At 41.6% G+C, this 20,438-nt stretch overlaps 1 protein-coding gene across 2 annotated transcripts in view; it reads right to left on the bottom strand.

Moving 5' to 3' along the window:
• The window catches only part of grik2 (glutamate receptor, ionotropic, kainate 2), a 384,084-nt gene that overhangs the window by 119,427 nt on the left and 244,219 nt on the right, over nt 1-20,438 (bottom strand). For both annotated transcript variants that reach the window (XM_055013796.1, XM_055013797.1), the window contains exon 8: nt 12,043-12,186. In XM_055013796.1, the coding sequence (XP_054869771.1) occupies nt 12,043-12,186 (144 nt within the window). The remainder of the gene's footprint in view (nt 1-12,042; nt 12,187-20,438) is intronic.

Genomic DNA, 20,438 nt, shown 5'->3' with positions numbered 1-20,438 from the left:
TTGATCTGAAGGGTCTATTGCAGGGGTAGCGAACATGGTGCCCGCGGGCGCCTGGTTGCCCGCAGAGACCACGTGAGTTGCCCCACACATGTTCTAAAAATAACACTAGTCACCATGAAATTCCTTACAAAAATTATAGTTGCTGTTCTTTTTAAATCAAAAATACTTACATTAATGCAGATTTTAAATTACAATATTTATTATAATTTATTTAAAAAACAAAAATGTCTTTGGTGTAAATGAACTTTCACCTTGTCCGAGTCAGAGTTCACTGCGCATGTCAAACCACCAGGTCACTCTGCTGAAGCATCCGGGCGCAGACACTTTGGGAAGCTAGATGTGGTTTTTACCCCCAAAACATGACAGATAAGTGAAAGACAAAACACCATTTTCGCGATGACTGGGAGGAAGAGTTCTTTTTCGCGACAGTGAAAGATAAATGTATGTGTCCTATTTGCGGGGCGACTATTGCGTCGGCAAAGCGGCACAATGTGGAGAGACGCTACTTTAACCGCCACAAAGCTTCCATGCTAACTAGCCACCTGGTAGCGCACATAGACTGTATGCGCACTACGGACAGGAAAACCCGGGACTTATGGGCAGCTTTGACATCTACTACGCGGCGAAAAGTTTCTTCGTGGAGAAAAATGTACCATTAGAAAAGCTTGTTTTAGTTACGACGGACGGGGCTCCTCCATGACGGGTCGCCATGCAGGCTTCATTGTACGATGCAGAGGTGATCCAGACTTCCCAACATTCCTACATTACCACTGCAGCATTCACCAGCAGGCCAGATGTATGTACAAAAGTGGCCGGATCTGATCATGTGATGACTCGTGTCGTGAAGATCATAAATGGCTCCAAAGCCAAACAACCAGGACATTGAAGGTGCTGCTGGAGGAGCTGTCAGCTGAACATGGTGACCTGTTACTGCACACAGAAACCCCATGGATCAGCAGGGGAACAGTTTTGCAGCGTTTTTTGTCACTGTTGGCTGAAATCAAAGAGTTCATGCAATCCAAAGGGGAGGACATCTTGCTGCTTGAGGACACTGAGTGGATTCTTGCCCTTACATTTTTAACGGACATCACTGGGAAACTGAACCATCTGAACTGTGAGCTTCAAGGTAAAGGTAAGACATGATAAGCTCTGCAATGCCAGGCTTCCCACTAACACACATTTACAGGCAAAGAAAGAGGTAACATATGTTGTCATTCAAAACACCGTGCCATTGCACAAAAATGTGAAAAATAATTAGTTGAAAACATGTAAAGATTTGTTGTTATGATCTGTTAAAAATGTTGCAATGCTGGTGAAAAATGCTGGTGATTAGTACTAATGTGATAGGATTCATTTCAAAATGTGAAAGAGTTGATTTTTTTTCTTACATAACCTTTAATTTGTACAAACATGGGACAGAGTTCATGAATTGTTCAAAAATGTTACAAAGGTAGTGGTTTGCACAAATGAAGCATGATTTGATGACAGTTAATGATTTCCTAAAAATGTTAGAAGTGACAATTGGCACAGAAATCTAACTGGTGTGATTTTGTATAAAATGCTGCAATTACGCTGATTCATACAAAACTGCCAAGAAAGATATTTACCAAAGTTTCAGAGATGGGATACCTCTGACTTTTAAATATTGGAACAGATTCCCATATATATATGTGTGTGTGTGTGTGTGTGTTTTCTACCGTCATTGTTGTGGAAATCGTTGTTAATAATTATTGTAAGGAATAATTAACATAAATGTGATCAGACAGTCTTTTTACATATTATTTTCATTATTATTATTGTTTAAAGATGATGGCGCAAGTTTGCTATTGAGGAAGTTTGTATCAAACAAGGTGCCCTTCGTACTATTCAGTACCCTTGAAGTTGCTCTCAGGTTCAAAAAGGTTGGTGACCCCTGGTCTATTGGATATCCTAAAAGGCAAAGAAAACAGAAAGGGAAGTGTACTCAAGACTTCAGCACACATATTCAACCCCATCGGCTTCCTCACTCCATTTACTGTAAGAATTAAATGCTTATTTCAAGAACCGTGTGAGAGAGGAATTGGTTGGGATGAACAGTTATCTGCAGACTTGGCTGAAAGGTGGGATCAATAGTGTGCAGAACTCCCACAGCTCCATCTACTAGCCATTCCGAGATGGTATCAGATTGAAACTCAACCAAACTCAAAGACAAACAAGCTGCTCATATATTGTGAAGCAAGTGAAAAGGCATACAGTGCTGTTGCCTATCTACAAGAACAGAACAAAGACAGAGAACTTGTGACAAGTTTTGTAAAATCCAAATCGAAAGTAGCTCCCTTAAAAAAGATGACTTTGCCACGCTTAGAGCTCATGAGTGCACTGATTGGAGCATGGCTGGGAAATAACTGTCTTCAGCCACTGAGCATGGAGAGAAATCAACTGCAAATGTGGACAGACTCAACTATGGTTCTGCATTGGATCCACAGCAATGCACAAAGATGGAAGCCATTTGTGGCCAACAGAGTGATGGAGATACAAAGCCTCTCAAATCCTGAACTGTGGTCATGTTGTAGTGACAAAACAAATCCTGCTGATCTACCTTTGAATGAGTGTTGAGAACCTCATTCAAAGCCAGCTTTGGTGGAATGGGCCCCCTTCCCTGTCATTCACTGATGAAACAGAGTGCAGTGGTGAGGATTGTGTTGCACATGAGGTAAATGTTGAGCTCAGGTGCAATTCCAAGGTAGCAATACAATTTGCCAGCACAGATCAAAATGAAAGGCTATTAGATCTAGAGAAGTATAGTGGGCTAAAAACAGCACTTAGAGTAACTGCATGGGTAAAGAGGTTTATAACCAACACCCATTCAAGTCAAAAGATTCAGGGAGAGTTAACTTCTGAGGAGATTACAGCTGCCCAGGTGTATTGGGTGAAAGTGACTCAGGAGAACAGTTTCAGCCAAGAAATCAGTCAGCTGAAATCTGGACAAAACATTAACAGAGACTGCAAAATTAAAGACCTGAAACCATTTCTAGAAGGCTACAGAACTCGGATCTCAGTTTTAGGGAGCAGCACCCATGAGTGCTACCTACAAATCACACATACTGAATTATTGGTTCAGGATTGTCATGAGCGAGTAATGCATTCTGGAGTCAGAGACACATTTGTCGAAATGAGGGAAAGATGCTGGGCTTTAAAGGGGAAACAGCTGGTCAAGCGAGTGCTAACACACTGTTATATTTGTAAGAAGCTGAAAGTGAAACCAGCCCAGCAGATAACAGCTCCATTGCCCAGAGACAAAGTAGCAGAATCACCACCATTTGAAGTTTGTGGGGTAGATTTTGCAGGACCGTTGTATGTGAAGTCAAGTGGTCAGCCTAGGAAAGTTTACATTGCGCTCTTTACTTGTGCTGTAACTAGAGCAGTGCACTTAGAGTTAGTTTCTGATCAGACAACTGAAAGGTTTCTGTTAGTCTTAAAGAGATGTATTACAAGGCAAGGGCTATGTAAGATAATTTATTCAGACAAGGCCAAAACATTCAAAAGAGCAGACCAAGATTTAAGGGAACTTTGGCAGTCAATAAGAGGGTCAGAGTTAACAGAGTTTTTCACAGACAGGGGAATCCATTGGAAGTTTATTGCAGAGAGAGCTGCATGGTGGGGTGGATTCTGGGAAAGACTTGTAAGATCAGTGAAAACATGTTTGAAGGTCTTAGGGAGGACTTCCCTTGGTTTTGAGGGATTAGTTTACAGTGCTCACTGTGGTAGCAGCTGTATTAAATTCCAGACCCCTCCCTTAAGTAAATGATGATGTGTCAGATCCCCAGCAACCTACACCTTCCCATTTCCTGGTGGGAAAAAGACTCACTTCTCTGCCATCAAAGACTTTGTTTGCATCATCCCAGGCAACCAATGCAAGCATAGAGAACATGGGTAGGATGTGGAAGTATTGACAGAAACTTTTAACTTGTTTCTGGAACAGCTGGTGAAATGACTACTTAATTGACTTGAAATCTGCTCACAAGTGTGAGCTTCCTACACCCACCACACTGAAGGTGAGAGATGTTGTCCTGATGGGAAAAGACAATGCACCCAGACAGAGGTGGAAACGGATAAAAGAACTTTTCCCTGGAAGAGATGGACTTATTCGTTCTTGTACTGTTCGTACTTCCACGGGCAGTCTGTTGAGAAGACCTGTTCAGCTGATATATCCTTTAGAAATTGTTTAAAGTGATGTATTAAAATGTGATGAACAGCTGTTCATCAGGTGGGAGGATGTTGTGAATTGTTTAGTTTGAATGTTAAGATTCATGCATTTGTACTATTAGAGGATTTATTCATTCATATGTTTGATGTAGTGAGGGAGAGAGGATTTTATTTTGGTGAGTCAGGAGGTGCATAAATCTCCTGTGCTTTTATTTTTTGATGTAAACAGAAAGTAGTTAGTCCTGTGAAAGGTACATGTTCCAAAGGTCATGTTAGTGTGTTCCTCTGTAACTGCAGCATTTAATGTTCAGTAAAATGAGCAGAGTTCTGAATGGAGTCTCTCTGGATTCATTTAAGAAGCTTCCACTTTGCAATAAATTGATGATTATAAAACCCTTGTGCAATTATGTTAGCACATGAATAAAAATATGAGTTTTTATGTAAAACATGCAATTGCCTGGGTGACCCCAAACTTTTGAATGGTAGTCTGTGTGTGTGTGTGTGTGTGTGTGTGTGTGTGTGTGTGTGTGTGTGTGTGTGTGTGTGTGTGTGTGTGTGTGTGTGTGTGTGTGTGTGTGTGTGTGTGTGTGTGTGTGTGTACACTACCAGTCAAAAGTTTGGACATGCCTTCTCATTCATTGCTTTTTATTTATTTGTATTATTTTCTACACTGTAGATTAATACTGAAGATTAAAAATGTTAAGAAAAGTTAACACATTTACAACATAATTCCATATGTATTCTTTTATTGTTGTCGTCATTGTCTTCAGTATTAATCTACAATATATAAAATAATTAAATAAAAATAATTGAATGGGAAGGTGTCTCCAAACTTTTGACTGGTAGTGTATATATAACATTTTCATGATAATGAACAAAATCCAGAATCCAAAATTCTTGAGTAGATGGCCCTTAAACCACATTTCCACAATCATGCTAGTTTCAAATGGAACTCTTTTACATTTTAACCCTAAGATTCTCTGACTCACATTTGCTTTGTGGTAACTTTACTTTATCACACTCATTTGGGAACATTTAGCAAGTTCCAATAGCAGTAAATACTTTGCCTGGTTGGTGATTCAACCTGGACTGTCATCCCTCAGACAAAATGTGACTTTGTACATATTATATGAAAGCACAAATGAATGGATTTGGCAAAATTTGTTGTTGACATTTAAGGACATTCAAAAGTAAAAAAGCAGCCCCAGAACACGTAACTCCAAATATTCAATCAGTGTGTTCATCTTTGTATGTTGAGTTATGACTATTGCTGCCTCTTGGGCAGTTATCAGTGTATACATTTAGACTGTTAGTTTTGTCTTCAATAAAATCTATATGCTCTGTATCAACTTAATGTCATCACCACTTTATGTTGTGTAGTCAGTGTTTGTCTTTTTTGTGCATGACAGAAAAAAGGACCAAGCTTGAAAGCTGAATTTGGTCAGAAAACATTAAAAAAAATAGTGTCGACTTTTCGCTTGCTCTGGGGGTCAGGCATATGGGTTCTGTAAAGCGTCTTCAGACAATTTGACTGTAATTGGCACTATATAAATAAAATTGAATTGAATTGAATTGAATTAAGTTTGGTCCAGACTGGATCATGTACAGCTGAGATATAAATAATTGAATCTTCATGGCGAAACATCGAAATTCGCCGTGCCGCCACAGACATGCCCTTTGATGATGAGTCACCATTTTCTCAGGGGAATCATCATCAGTGTGTTCAGACTTATGTCACCACATTTGAAGTGAATATGATCAACTTGCTAAGAATGGTACGGAGCATTTTGATAACTTTTTTTCCGGAGCGAGTATTGCATATGCTTGCCCAATTTGAGGTCTGTCGGACTTACCCCCGATGAGTTATTAATCTCAAAAAATTTCACAGCTAATTCAAGATTGCCGACTTCCTGTTTTGTTTACAGTATGGCTGTGATTGACTTTTTTGTGTGTCCTGATGTGCTGCATATGCCTACCAAATATTGTAGCTGTAGATCAAACATCCTGCCAGTTGGCCTAATGACCACATTTTCAATTTTTCAGGGGGCGCTATGGAGCCATTTTGCCACACACATGCGCAACTCCCATAAAATATCAAATTTTTCACCAGTCCTGATGTGTGTGCAACGTTTCATGCGTTTTGGGGTATGATAAGGCCGCTAAAAATGCAATTCATTTCCCGGGAGAAGAGTGAAGAAGAAAAATTCCTTGCACTTCAATAGGGTCTTTGCACCATTGTTGCTCGGACCCTAATAATAAATAATAATAAACCATAGGGTTTCAATAATAATAAAAAATTCCTTGCACTTCAATAGGGTCTTCACACCATTCGGTGCTCGGACCCTAATAATAATAATAATAATAATAATAATAATAATAATAATAATAATAATAATAATAATAATAATAATAAATAATTCCTTGCATTTCAATAGGCTCTTCGCACCTTTGGTGCTCGGACCCTAATAACAAATAATTCCTTGCATTTCAATAGGCTCTTCGCACCATTCGGTGCTCGGACCCTAATAATAATAAACCCATGCATTTCAATAGGGTCTTCACACCATTCAGTGCTCGGACCGTAATAATTCCTTGCATTTCAATAGGGTCTTCGCACTTTTGGTGCTCGGACCCTCATAATAATAAATAATTCCTTGCATTTCAATAGGGTCTTAGCACCATTCGGTGCTCGGACCCTAATAAATAATGCCTTGCATTTCTTTTTTTTTTAAAGTTATTTTTTTTTGGCCTTTTTTCGGCTTTATTGGATAGGCGCAGTCAGAGAGAGACAGGAAACTGGGGAGAAGAGTCGAGGGAAGACATGCAGCAAAGGGCCGCGAGCAGGAATTGAACCCGGGCCAGCTGCGTCGGGGACCAGCCCCTGTACATGGGTCGCCCGCTTAACGCGTTGAGCTATACGGGCGTCCCGCCTTGCATTTCAATAGGGTCTTCGCACCTTTGGTGCTCAGACCCTAATAATTCCTTGCATTTTAAGAGGTTCTTCGCACTGTTGGTTCTCTGACCCTAATAATAAATAATTCCTTGCATTGCAATAGGGTCTTAATAGGGTCCTAATAATAATAATAATAATAATAATAATAAAAAGAATAATAATAATAATAATAATAATAATGATAAACCCAAGGGTTTCAATACAGTCTTTGTACCATTCGGTGCTCAGACCGTCAGAAATAATTCCATGCATTTCAATGGGGTCTTTGCACCTTTGGTGCTCGGACCCTAAATAATAATAATAATGATAAACCCAAGGGTTTCAATAGGGTCTTCGCACCATTTGGTGCTCAGACCCTAATAAACCCTAGGGTTTCAGTAGGGTCTTCGCACCTTTGGTGCTCGGACCCTAATTCCATGGGTTTCAATAGGTTCCTCGCACCACTTCGTGGTGCGAGGACACTAATAACAATAATAAAATAAAAATAAGATAAAAATAGTTACAAAAAAATTCTGTGTGCAAATGCTGGCAATATTGCAATACTGTCATGTGAACAGTCAAAGGATGTGTGCAAAATATTGCTATTTCTAGTTATTGCAGGTGAGCCAGTGATTTAGTAGCCTGATGGCCTGTGAATAGAAACTGTTTTCAGTCTGGTGGTCCTTGCGTTCACACTCATGTAACATCTGCCAAATGGCAGGAGTGTGAAAAGTGTGTGCTGTGGGTCGGTGTGGTCCTTGGCGATGCTGTGGGCTCTCTTTGTGACCAAGGTAATGTAAATGTCCTGTAGTGGGGGAAAGACTGCTCCATAGACGAACTATGCTGTCTTAATGACACACTGGAGAGCCTTCCAGTCCTTAGTGCTGCAGTTTCCATACCATACGGTGATGAAAGTGGTCAGAACACTCTCCACTGTGCATCTGTAAAAGTTGCTGGGGAGTTTGGAGGATAATCCAAATTTCCTCAGCTTCCTGAAGAACAGCCTATGTTGAGCCTTCTTGATAATCTGCTGTGTGTTGTGGGTCCAGGATAGGTCCTCACTGATGTGAGTGCTGAGGAGTTTGAAGGTCCTCACCCTCTCCACTTGAGTCCCGTTGATATGTAATGGGACATGTTGGTCTCTCGTTCTCCTCAGGTCGATAATCATCTCCTTCGTCTTCTCAGAGTTTAAAGATAGATTTTTATCCTCGCACCAGGACACCAGCTGAGCCACCTCTTCCCTGTAGGCTGCCTCCTCTCCACCAGTGATCAGCCCAATGACAGTTATATCGTCAGCAAATTTGATGATGGAGGTGTTGCTCTGGGAGGAGACCCAGTCGTACGTGAAGAGGGTGCACAGAAGTGGGCTGAGCACACAGCCTCGGGGGGTTTCTATGCTCATTATCTTTGTGCTCGATGTCCTGGTGCCAACTCTGACTGTCTGGGGTCTGTCTGTTAAAAATTCCAAGATCCAGTGGCAGAAGGAGGGGTGTTAGTCCGAGGGTGAGGAGCTTTTCAGCCAATCTGCTGGGGATGACAGTGTTGAATGTTGAGCTGTAATCTATAAACAGCATTCAAACATTTGTGTCCTTATTTTTGAGGTGTGAAAGGGCTGTGTGAATGACTGCATTGACGGTGTTGTCTGTGGACCTGTTCTGATGATAGGCAAATTGCAGGAGATCTAATGTGACTGGGATGGTTACTTTCATGTGGGACATGACTAACCTTTCAAAGCATTACATTACTATTGGAGTTACTGCAATGGAGCGATAGTCATTCAGGCAGGTTATGGCGCTTTTCTTGGTGACGGTCTTGAAGCATGAAGCACTGATGACTGGGAGAAAGACAGGTTGAATATTTCAGTAAACACCTCAGTCAGCTCTGAAGAACAGACCTTTAAAGCATGGCCAGGGATGTTGTCAGGGCCAGCTACTTTTCGAGGGTTAGTCCTTTTCAGAACCCTGCACACCTCAATTTAAGTCATGGTTAGTGAAGAGCTCTGTGCTGCCTTTGCTGGTAGAGTCCATCTAGTAGTTGGTGTTGAGGGTGTTGAAGTGAGCGTAGAACTCATCCAGCTCATCTGGAAGTGTGTTGTGGCTAGCTATGACCCTGCTGCTCCCCAGCTGGGTGTCAATGATGTGTTTCAGGCCTGCCACATGGATCGGGAATCTAAGTTGTTGTAGTATTCCTCCAGCTTCAGTCTGTACTGTCTCTTAGCTTCTCTGATGGACGTATGGAGGCCATATCTGGCCTTTTTGTAGCCCTCTACTTCACCAGAGGTAAAAGCAGCAGAGCGCGCATCTAGCTTGGAATGTACATCCCAGTTGAGCTATGGTTTCTGGTTTGGATATATTTGTAGCGCTTGGTGGGGACAGTATTGTCAATGCATGAGCTGATGTAGCCAGTGACTACTGATGCATATTCCTCTAAATCGACAAAACAGTCCTCTCTCAGAGCAGCAGTCTTAAACACAATCCAGTCTGTAGCCTCAACGCAGTCCTGAAGCACCAAATCAGTCTCTTTATTCCATACTTTCATAGTTTTACTTACTGGAGAGGCTTGTCTGAGGAGCTTCCTGTAGGCTGGATAGAGGAACGTGGAGATATGGTCCGATTGTCCAAAATGGGGGCGTTGCACAGCCTTGTATGTGTCCCTCACACTGCTATAGATGTGGTCCAGAATGTTGTAGTTCCTTGTCGGAAAGCTCACGTGTTGATGGAACTTTGGGAGCACAAGTCCTGAGGTTGCAGTGGTTAAAATCCCTGGCAACAACAAACACGGTATCCGGGTGTGCAGTCTGGTGTTTGCTAATGATGTTGTGCAGTAGTTCTAGTGCTGAACAGCACTGAAGAGCTAATACAGTGGACTGCACTTCAGCTAGCAAACTGATCTGAGAGGTCTACGATGGTATGTTGACCTCATTATTAAGATACTGTATTAAATTATTTGTATGTCCAGTTTTGGCTTCTAACAATAATGAAAACATGAAAATCAAGTTACAGCTATCATTGTGCTGCATTGCACTTCACAATGAAATCTCGTGTTGTTTGACCTGTTCAGTGATCATTGTGTGTTCCTGTGCCTCGGGCCCATGATCTGCAACCTGCCAGCCTCACTCAGCTCTTCTCTGCTACCAAGCCATCCCGATCTGCTCTCTACACCACGAGCACAATGCAACTGGCCAGCCACTGTCTGCTCTGTCCACCTCTCCCTGCCTTCCTCAGACTCAGCCTCTGGAAGCTACAACTCACAATACACAAGCATCAAACCCTCATTCCTGGCAATATTTCTGCTGTATCTTACATTTTACAGTAAATCTTGTTAAACACCTCTCTTCCACTGCTTCAAAATCCTGCTTTTGGGTCTACTCTGACTTTATTCCTAACAAAACTGAAATACTCAACAAGCACTATTTGGGAATGTGAGTTTGGATTACACCATTGTGAGATACGTCTTTAACCTTACTGATGTTGTCTTGTTGCAATATTAGTCCTGCTTAGTGCCAGAGAAACTGCAGACTGAGATATTTGGCAAATGTGCTTGGCTGAGATGCCAATGGTGCAAATCTACCTCTGTCGGATTTATAACTGAACACCTCGTCAAAATCCCACCTAGACATTCTTCCCAGATAGCTGATCCTGGTGCCATTTAGAGCTATTCCTGACAGGTGCTACAGCATAGTTAAATAGTCGTCGGCCATCTTCTGTTGCACAATACATGTGTGTGGACAGTTCAAGTTTATAAAGACAAGTTTTTTTCTATTTCTTTTCTTTTTTTCTAAATACAGAAGGTTAAAAATATATCAAAATCACGCTGACATGAGAAATTGTGTTAAATAATTACAATCTCAACACTGACTTCATCATGATTTCTTTTTTTTTTTTTGGCATATTTGAGCAGCCTTAGCATCCACTAAAAACTACTTCTATTAATTGTTGATATGATGTGTTAGTTTTCATGTTTAGAAATATTGCACTTTGGGATATATGAGTAAATTTATTGCAGTGGTTCAGCAAATTAACTGTTCCTACATGGACTGTTTAACTATAGTTGATTAAAATGGTATACTTAGACACTAGGTATACCTGGAGTTAATATAAATATACATTCCATTTCTTACATGATCTAGGAACATTAGCATGTGAAATCTTCTGTACAGTAAAATCATGTGGGAAAGAGCACTATAAGAATGTGTACAGTATCAGTTTGAATTGGAACAAGTGTTGCAATGACCATTCTACACTCCAGCCAATGATCTAAACAGTGTTATCTTCAAAATGTTTGCATCTTCTTGCGTCAATCTATAGACTTAGAGAGCTTAAAGTCAGAGGATGAGAATGGCGGTCAGTGGATGGAAAGAAAATGGAAACAACTGAGAAACTGAGAAGAGGACCAGGGAGCACATCCAAACCTTTGTGGTTCTTCTGAGTTTGTCAACCCTTAACCCACAATTAAATTCTTAGCAGGCTCTCCATGATCTCTAGGAATGAAATGGGACTGGAGAGCTAGAGACCCCTAAATATAGGTTGCCTAATCCCCAGCCTTTCCACAGACAAAAAGCTCTGGATTAACAATCCCAGCCACACAAATTTGTGGGGAACTGTTGGGCAACTAAAAAAAGAAAAAGAAAAAAGAGAGAGAGATGTTGTCATTTTGCTTGGGAATAGGTGATTAATGCTGAAATTCAGAGGGCAGGCTCAAGATGGCTGCCCTCCTCAGGGAAGTATGCATGTACACACACTGGAAAATTATTTCCATATAAATAAATACATAGATAGCTCATTCCTGTTTATTCATATTCACATTCTTCTTGACTACCTCAGCCTTATTTACATTTTGTCTACACTTGAGCATATGTTTTCTGTGTGAAGGTGCTGTGTATGTTGAGGAAGGACAGAATGGGGAGCAGGTAGACAAGTATCTACCTCTTTGATCAGGGCCATGAAGCGATTCCCGAAGCGCCAGGGTTTGTGTCTGTTGCACTGTAATGAGCTGACAGTGATCTGCTGAGACTGCTGCACAGCCACGGCCACCACGTGCACAGCATCATACATCAGTGCAGCGTCCGTCTGTAAACCAAGACAGAGGGGGAGAAATAGAGCGTCATTAACATGGAATACAGCACACAACAGATCACCAGGACCCAGGAGCATGGATCTATTCACAATCAGAGAAATATAAATATCATGATGGCTGGATCAAAGCTGTACATAAACCCTTAGATGTATGGAACTGCATCTTTCATGCTACTGAAATGGCTATGAATTTTTTATTGTATTAATGTCAATGTAATATGCTCTGATAAGAGATTTTATTGAAATTTTAAAAATTGCTTGCAGCAATAATAGTGATAATATTCAGAAGAATCAATAAAGGTATAAGTAGTATAAGAACAAATCCAACATATAAAATAAACTCACCTAAACAAAGTGAAACACTACAACAGTTGTAGGCTTATTTCAACAAGTACTGACAACTGTCAATAGATATTATTTTCAGGCTTCCAGTATGCAAAATGAAATGTCAATGAAACCTATAATAATAATAATGGATTAGATTTATATAGCGCTTTTCTATGAAGGCATACTCAGTGTGTACAATGGATCCATTATTCATTCACTTACACATTCTCACTCTGATGGTGGTAAACTACATTTGTAGCCACAGCTGCCCTGGGGCAGACTGATGGAAGCGTGGCTGCCAATCTGCGCCTACGGCTCCTCCGACCACCACCAACATTCATACGCATTCATACACCAGTGTGAGTAGAAGCACTGGAGGCAAGGTGGGTAAAGTGTCTTGCCCAAGGACACAACACCACATGACTAGGACAGAGCGGGAACCAAACCGTCGACCGTTTGATCATTGGACGACCTGCTCTACCACCTGAGCCACAGCCGCCCTAACCTATAGTCTTCTTCAGCACACAGCAGGTTGCCTGAGCATGGCAATATGTCACATCTACAGACAAAGAACTGGCAAAATACAAAGAATAAAGGTCCCTCTAATATATGAATGATACATTATTCTTTACTTGGATGCAGAATACTTGAAGCAGTTCTTTTAGGGAAATTTTTATGGATGTAGACAGCTGCCAAATTATTGTGTAATTCCTCATCCCCATGGTGGGAATGGTGTGAGTCTCCAAAAATTCAGTTAGACAGGCACCTCAGATATTATACCTTGACCTTGTACCTGCTGGAGCCACTCTCTTGGTTTGGGGGTCACAGCCCAAAATGCCTTTATTACCAGTGGAATCACCTTGGCCTTCATCTTCCATCTCTGTTCCAACTGTGAGTTCAGCATCTGGTACGTCAATCTTTGCATGCTCTTTCCTACTTAAGTTAGTGTCCGCTGGGATTGTCACGTCTACCACAAATGCCCTCTTGTTCTCTTTGTTAGCTGCCACTATGTTAGCTGCAGTTGTGCTTGTCAGTCTGAAACTTTAAGTCCTACAGAATCTTTGTTCCTGTTGATTTGTTGGTCTCAGCCACTTCTGGCACCTGGGGTCTTCTAGTCCGTACTTGGCACAGAAGTTTCTGCACATTATCCCAGCCACTTGAATGTGCCAGCTTGCATCTTGAATCTTGCCATTATGTGCTGGACAGTCTCAGGGTCCTCTTTGTACATCCTGCACTTGGAGTCATGTCTTCTATTGTACACCACTGTGTCTAAGGATCTGGTGCTCAGGGCTGGTTCTTGTGCTGCCACAATCAGAGCCTCTGTGCTGTCATTTCCAGGTACTAGTAGGATTTATTGATGTCAGTCACTACCTCAGTCTGCCGATGGTATATCCCATGGAGAAGTGTGGTTTTTCCATATCTCCTCTTCCTCCTGAGTACCTTTAGTCTTCTGCTGCCTGAGGCTCTCTCTGATATAGGGAAAATATATGCACAAATGGATTAATAAAGGCTTATGAAGAATTTTTACCCAGTCTAACTTTGCATTCGGCCAGTGAGATGATCAAGTAAGATTGTGGTAATAATACTCTATATGAACCTCTATTTGCTGGCCATAAAGAAACGTTTTGAAGTAAACAGGGAAATAATAGAAAGGGGAATGGTAATTATAAAAAGCTAGGGAGCTGCATCTATACAAGTTAGGGACCAAAATGTGAACAACAGTATAGTCAGGCCACTGAACTTAATTTTCTGTTTATGTATTGTTACAAAAATACAATTACTAACCACAACACAAGTATAACACATACTAGGACAAGACAACAGCATAAAACAAACAAAGTTGCAATGTGAATGAGGTTAACAGAAAGGAATGTTCTGAAATTAAATCAAAAATACATTGCACCTGAAAGCAGCTGCTAATTTGGTGGTAGGTTAATTTGGAATTTTGTGGGCATTCAATATGGCAATGAAAAAGAATTTAAAAGGTTGCACCAAGTTGAGCGTGCACTATGGTGCAGTGATACAGGGGGAAACGCTCCTTCATACAATTAGAGTGCAACAGTCTGTCACTGAAGGTGCTGCTTAAAGAGTTCATAGTCTGATGCAGAGTGTGAGAGGTGTTTCCTATGATAGCAGACAGTTAGGCCAGAGCCCTCCTCTCTCCCACCACCTCAACGGGGTCTAGGGGGCAGCCACAGACTGAGCAGGATCTTTTTATCAGTCTGTTGAGATGAAATGGAGACAGATGGTCTTCAGCTCAGGATTGACCTCAAAGCGATGTCTGTACCTTTCATCCACATATTCTGTATCTCCCTAAAGCTTCCGGAGCACACTGTTGCTGGTTTTGAAAATGGTTCATCTCTTTCCTAGCCTCATGGTGCCACCCATCTGCCAGGGGTTGTGTTCTGGCATATCAATCACCACAGGATGCTTTGATTCTGGGTCGAATTCTGTTGAATTGGCATCTGCCCAGCCAAGCACATTCCTGGCATATTCACATACAGCTAGCTGCATTCCAAGACAAACTCTGAGGAAGGTTTTTTTTTCTGTTTTCTGGCCCAGTTAATGGCATGAATCTTTCCTTGAGTTCCCCCCAACCACAGTGTCATAAAAGGTCCTCAGCAGTGTCCTGCTCACACCAAATGACGCTAGCCTCCTCAGCAGGTATAGACGACACTGACCCTTCTTATACAAAGAGACAGTGTTATCTGTCCAGTCCATTTTGTTATTTAGATGAACACCCTGGTACTTGGAGGTTCTCGCTCTCTCAATTTCAAGTCCCGGGATGTTCAGCGATGGAATGTATGATGGTTTCCTGTGGAAATTGATCACCATCTCGTTTGTCTTGCAGGTGTTCATTTGAAGGTGGTTCTGCTCACACCAGTCGACAAAGTCCATGCTGACCTTCCTATACACTTCCGGAGAAGACAACTGTCCGTGGAGTACTGGAAATCTGATGCAGAGGAAAGGTGAGAGTACTGTACCCTGGAGGCTCCTGTGCTGCAGACCACCACATCAGACACACAGTTCTGTAGCCTCACATACTGGGGTCTGTCAGTGAGTTAGTCCATGGTCCATGCAGCCAGCTGGTCACTGACCCCCGCTCTCTCCAGCTTCACCCTAAGCAGTGAAGGTTGAATTGTATCGAAGGCGCTGGAGAAGTCAAAGAATGTGATCCTCACGGTGTTTCCAGTGTCCTCCAGCTGAGACAGGGATTTCTGCAGCAGGTAGGTGATGGTGTCATCTGTCCCCATGTCAGGATGGTACACAAACTGCAGGGGATCGATGTTTGGGCTCACCAGGGGGTGAAGATGGTTCAGGATGATCCTCTCAAGTGCCTTTATCAGGTGAGAGGTTAGGGCCATGGATCTGAAATGGTTGGGCTCCTTGGGGCACAAGGTCTTTGGGACCGGGAGCACACAAGAAGTCTTCCACATGGCAGGAACCCCTAATTGTAGAGTCTCAGGATGTTGGGCTTTCCCTATACCAAAGGACCTCCAGGATTACTGTTACAAGTTAATTTGTTTCAATTATATGGGGCTAGCGAGGAGAACTGTGTCAACATCTGCAAGCAACTCTTCTGATGGGACTTTTTCAGTGAGCTAGGGTATTGTTATCTGAGGTCCACAATCCTCATAGCTGTAGGTGTTATGGCTTATAGTGGGGTGGAATCAGGTTTTTATTACTTCTCTCCTCATCTATTAGGGTCAGCTGTGTATCTAAACATACAGTCATGGAAAAAATGATTAGACCACCTTTGTTTTCTTCAATTTCTTGTTCATTTTAATGCCTGGTGCAAATAAAGGTACATTTGTTTGGACAAATATAACAACAAAAATCGTTCATAAGAGTTTTATAACAGAGCTGACATCAAGCCATTTTCCATGGTTTTCTTGATATTAACCAAAATCACCTAAGTTCTGACATCAATAGCTATGGCATTGTACTGCCAAAAACAGTGCTTTTTGGCATTCCATGTTTTCTTTTCTGTCTGTTTTAGTAACGATACACACAGGAGTTAGCACTTGATTGCATAACCATTGTTTTTGATGCCTGCAGCCACGTGTCTTGACATGCTCTCCACCAGCCTCTGACATTGTTCTGCTGTCACAGCAGCCCATTCCTGTTGCACAAATTCATACAAATACATTTGATGATTTTCCACAGGTTTTCAATTTAATTTAGATCTGGTGATTGAGCAGGCCAAGGCATGATTCCAATGTTCTGGTTCTCCATCCAGGCTTTAACTGATCTTGCCGTGTGGCAAGGGGCATTGCCTTGTTGGAAAAGTCCAATCATTGGAGGCAGGAAAGTCCTTTCTAACTGATGGAAGAAGATTGTTTTCAAAAGTAGCCCTGTCCATGACCTGGTTCATTTGCCCTTCACACAATTGCATTTGCCCTGCTCCACCCATGCTGAAACAACCCCAGATGGTCACTGATCCACCCCCATGTTTTACTGTAGAGGCAAGACAGTCTGGTTTGTAGGCTTCTCCAGGCTTCCTCCTAACCAGTAAGTTGGCTGGAGTGGGCATCAACTGAAAATTGGATTCATCACTGAAGAGAACCTTTATCCCAATCATCAGCAGTCCAATCCTTATGATCCCCAGCAAAGAGTAACCGGGCTTTCCTCTGCCTTTCATTGATGAAGGGCTTCTTTAGTGCCCTGTGTGACTTCAGACCAGCTTCAAGAAGTCGACTTCGAACTGTCCTTGCTGAACAAGTTACATTTCTTTTCCCAGGCTTCATCATTGTATTTGGCTCCAAACATCTTTCAAAGCATATAGTCACTCTGGATGGCATTACATTGGCCTCCGGTACTACTGTGAGGAATGTAAGAGTTATCTTTGACCAGGACATGTCCTTGAACTCGCACATAACACTAACCTGTAGGACTTTCTTTTTTGACCTGAGAAATGTTGGTAAAATCAGGAACATCCTGTCTCAGAGTGATGCAGAAAAACTAGTCCATGCATTTGTTACTTCCAGGCTTGACTATTGCAATTGCTTACTGTCAGGATGTCCCAATAGCTCTCTGAAACACCTACAGTTGATCCAAAATGCTGCAGTGAGAGTACTGACGGGTGTTAGGAAGAGAGATCATATTTCTCCTATACTGGTTTCTTTTCATTGGCTTCCTGTGAAATCTAGAATTGAATTCAAAATCCTTCTTCTGACATATAAAGCTCTTAACGACCAATCTCCATCATATCTTAAAGACCTTGTAGTACTATATCATCCCAGTAGAACTCTTCGCACTCAGACTGCAGGCTTACTTGTTGTTCCTAGAATCTCTAAAAGTAGAATGTGAGGCAGAGCCTTCAGTTATCAGGCACCTCTCCTGTGGAACCAGCTCCCAGTTTGGGTTTGGGAGGCGGACACCCTCTATATTTTTAAGACCAGGCTTAAAATCTTCCTTTTTGACAAAGCTTATAGTTACGGGTGACTCGAGTGACCCTGAGGGGGTCAGTTGGAGTTTGCATGTGGACAACTGACTTCTTCTTTGACGTCCCTTAGTTATGCCCCTAGTTATGCTGCCTAGACTGCTGGGGGACCTCTCTCTTGATGCACTGAGCCCTTCTCTCATTTACTTATGCATTTACTATGTATACCATTATTGCATTCAGTCTGTTTCCCTCTGTGTCCTTTCTCCGAGTGTTCCTGGATGCTTCTGATCTGTGGTTACTGTCCCACCAACTGGCTTCATTTTCATCATGTCCACTGTGGGATGCTGCTGCTGAGCTTCCTCCAGCCCACTGCTTCCAGCTGCCCATTTCCACCAATTTACTCTGCATCGCCCTTATGCAGAGTAGATTGGTGTCAAGAAGTCGATTTTGAACCGTCCTTGCCAAACAAGTCACATTTCTTGACAGTGTCCTCTCATTTTTAAGGTCGCTGAAGGTCTGATGACAATTCTTGACATGAGAACAGATGAGTGCACGGTCATCTCGTGGGTAGAAAGATATTTCCTGCTGTGACCAGCTAGCAATTTGGTAGTATCATGTTGGGCTTGTTTTTTCTTGGTGTTATGAACGGCTGTCTTGGAGATCTTCTCTTATTTCTGCTACCTGTCTCTCAAGCATGTCAATTTCCAGCAGTGCCAAGATGGCTGCCTTTGTGGCTTCACATAATTCTTTTATTTTAGGCATTATGTGAGAACAGACAACTCCTGAGTTCTGCTATGTGCTGAATGTAAGCAGGAAACCACTCTAGGCCTTTGCATGTGCAGTGCTGCTTATGACATGAAACGGCCTCTTATATACCCTGAGAATACAATTAAGCTAAAGCATGTAAAATAGGACATAAAGTGTTATGTGATCAGCTGCATTTTGTGTCATGTTCATTGTATTCTTCAGGTAATATATTTTTAGTTGTACGAGGCATTAAAATGAACAAAAAATTGAAGAAAACAAGGTTGGTCTAATATTTTTTTTCCATGACTGTATATTCCAACTAACTCTCGATTAAATGCAGTATGACTTAAAACATACACGCATACAATGCAAAGGGCGGTAGCCAACTGTTAAAATCCTTGAAAAAGCACATAATGCATGTTAAAATAGGTATACAGTGCATGGTAAAATTAGTGCACAACATAATGAGTGCAATAGTGGTCACGCAATGTTTTGTGTAATCACGTCTGTAATTGCTGATGCTGGTGTGTTTTCAGTCATGATACTGACTAAAGTTCTTTTGTTAGGATTAAAAAGAACATGTTGAAAGACACTGCTGAGACCACTAGATGAAAACACTATCCCCCCCAGTCGGTTAAAGTATGGTGTCACTAATCTTCTTATTTAATGTATTTACAATAGGCCATTGAAGTATAATAAATAAACAACAAAAGGCTCTCAGGCATGATATTTCCCAGACTGTTTGTATGGTGCAGGAATTTACTGCCTCTGTGTGTGTATCTGTATATATGTGTGTGTGTGTGTGTGTGTGTGTGTGTGTGTGTGTGTGTGTGTGTGTGTGTGTGTGTGTGTGTGTGTGTGTATATATGTATGTATTTTTACGCTTGACAGTTAACAGTCAGTCCAAACAGAGGAGTGTTGCTGAAGCTATCAAAGAAGTGCCAGTCATCCACGCTTGATGAAAGAAGGCTATAATTCTGCAGTTCCTCAAAAAAAAAAAAAAAAAATCAAATTAGTGTTTGTCTCGCTTGATTGAAAAGCAATCAAACAGCTCTCCAGAGTTGTTGCATGGAAATCGTGCCCTAGGGTGCTTGGAAAAGCATTGTCCTGCTGGAAAAAACCAGCTCCCAAACCCGTCATTTTTTCCCATTTCAGTCTTGATTGTATATTGGAAGGTTATGGCTTAAGATGCCTGTTTCGCAGCATAGGGTGTGCGTGTGTGTATGTCAAGCTCCATATGCATGGGAAATGTCAAAGACATTTCAAAGTCAATCACAGTCAATGAGCTTGCCTTCTAGAAATTCAAACTGGCTACAGTGTGTGCCCACAGGAGTGTAAGGTATGAATCATCTGCGTTAGAAGAAAGTGTTAAAGCAAAGAGAGAGTGAATACATTTCAGTGTGTCAACTGGAGGCTGATGAGTTTGTTTGAGTTTCTTAGTATGGTGCACTGGAACTGGTACACTGATTGTAGAATTGGTCATGTTGCATGCTGTCAAGCCTCTTTTGTGAAGTGAAACTGCTACTATTCATACAAGAGTAAACATTATTCACATAAAAACTGTGGAAACCCAGCCATTGCATATCTTGTGCATACTGTTATTGATACTTGGGGTGATACAAAGGGAAAGCTTACATTAGAAAATGTGCAAAATGAATAGGATTGAACTTCTGGAGCACAGGAATAGAATGGTTCAAGATGTTATATACGACATTCAGAATTACTGGGTGTTGCTAAATGCAAGCATATCAAACATACCTGTTTGGTATGATATGTTCAATGGAGG

The sequence above is a fragment of the Amphiprion ocellaris genome, chromosome 9 (genome assembly GCF_022539595.1).
Source record: "Amphiprion ocellaris isolate individual 3 ecotype Okinawa chromosome 9, ASM2253959v1, whole genome shotgun sequence".
In the NCBI taxonomy this organism is placed as follows: Eukaryota; Metazoa; Chordata; class Actinopteri; family Pomacentridae; genus Amphiprion; species Amphiprion ocellaris.
Note: the sequence above shows the minus strand (reverse complement) of the source record. Positions and strands in the feature narration are given on the sequence as shown.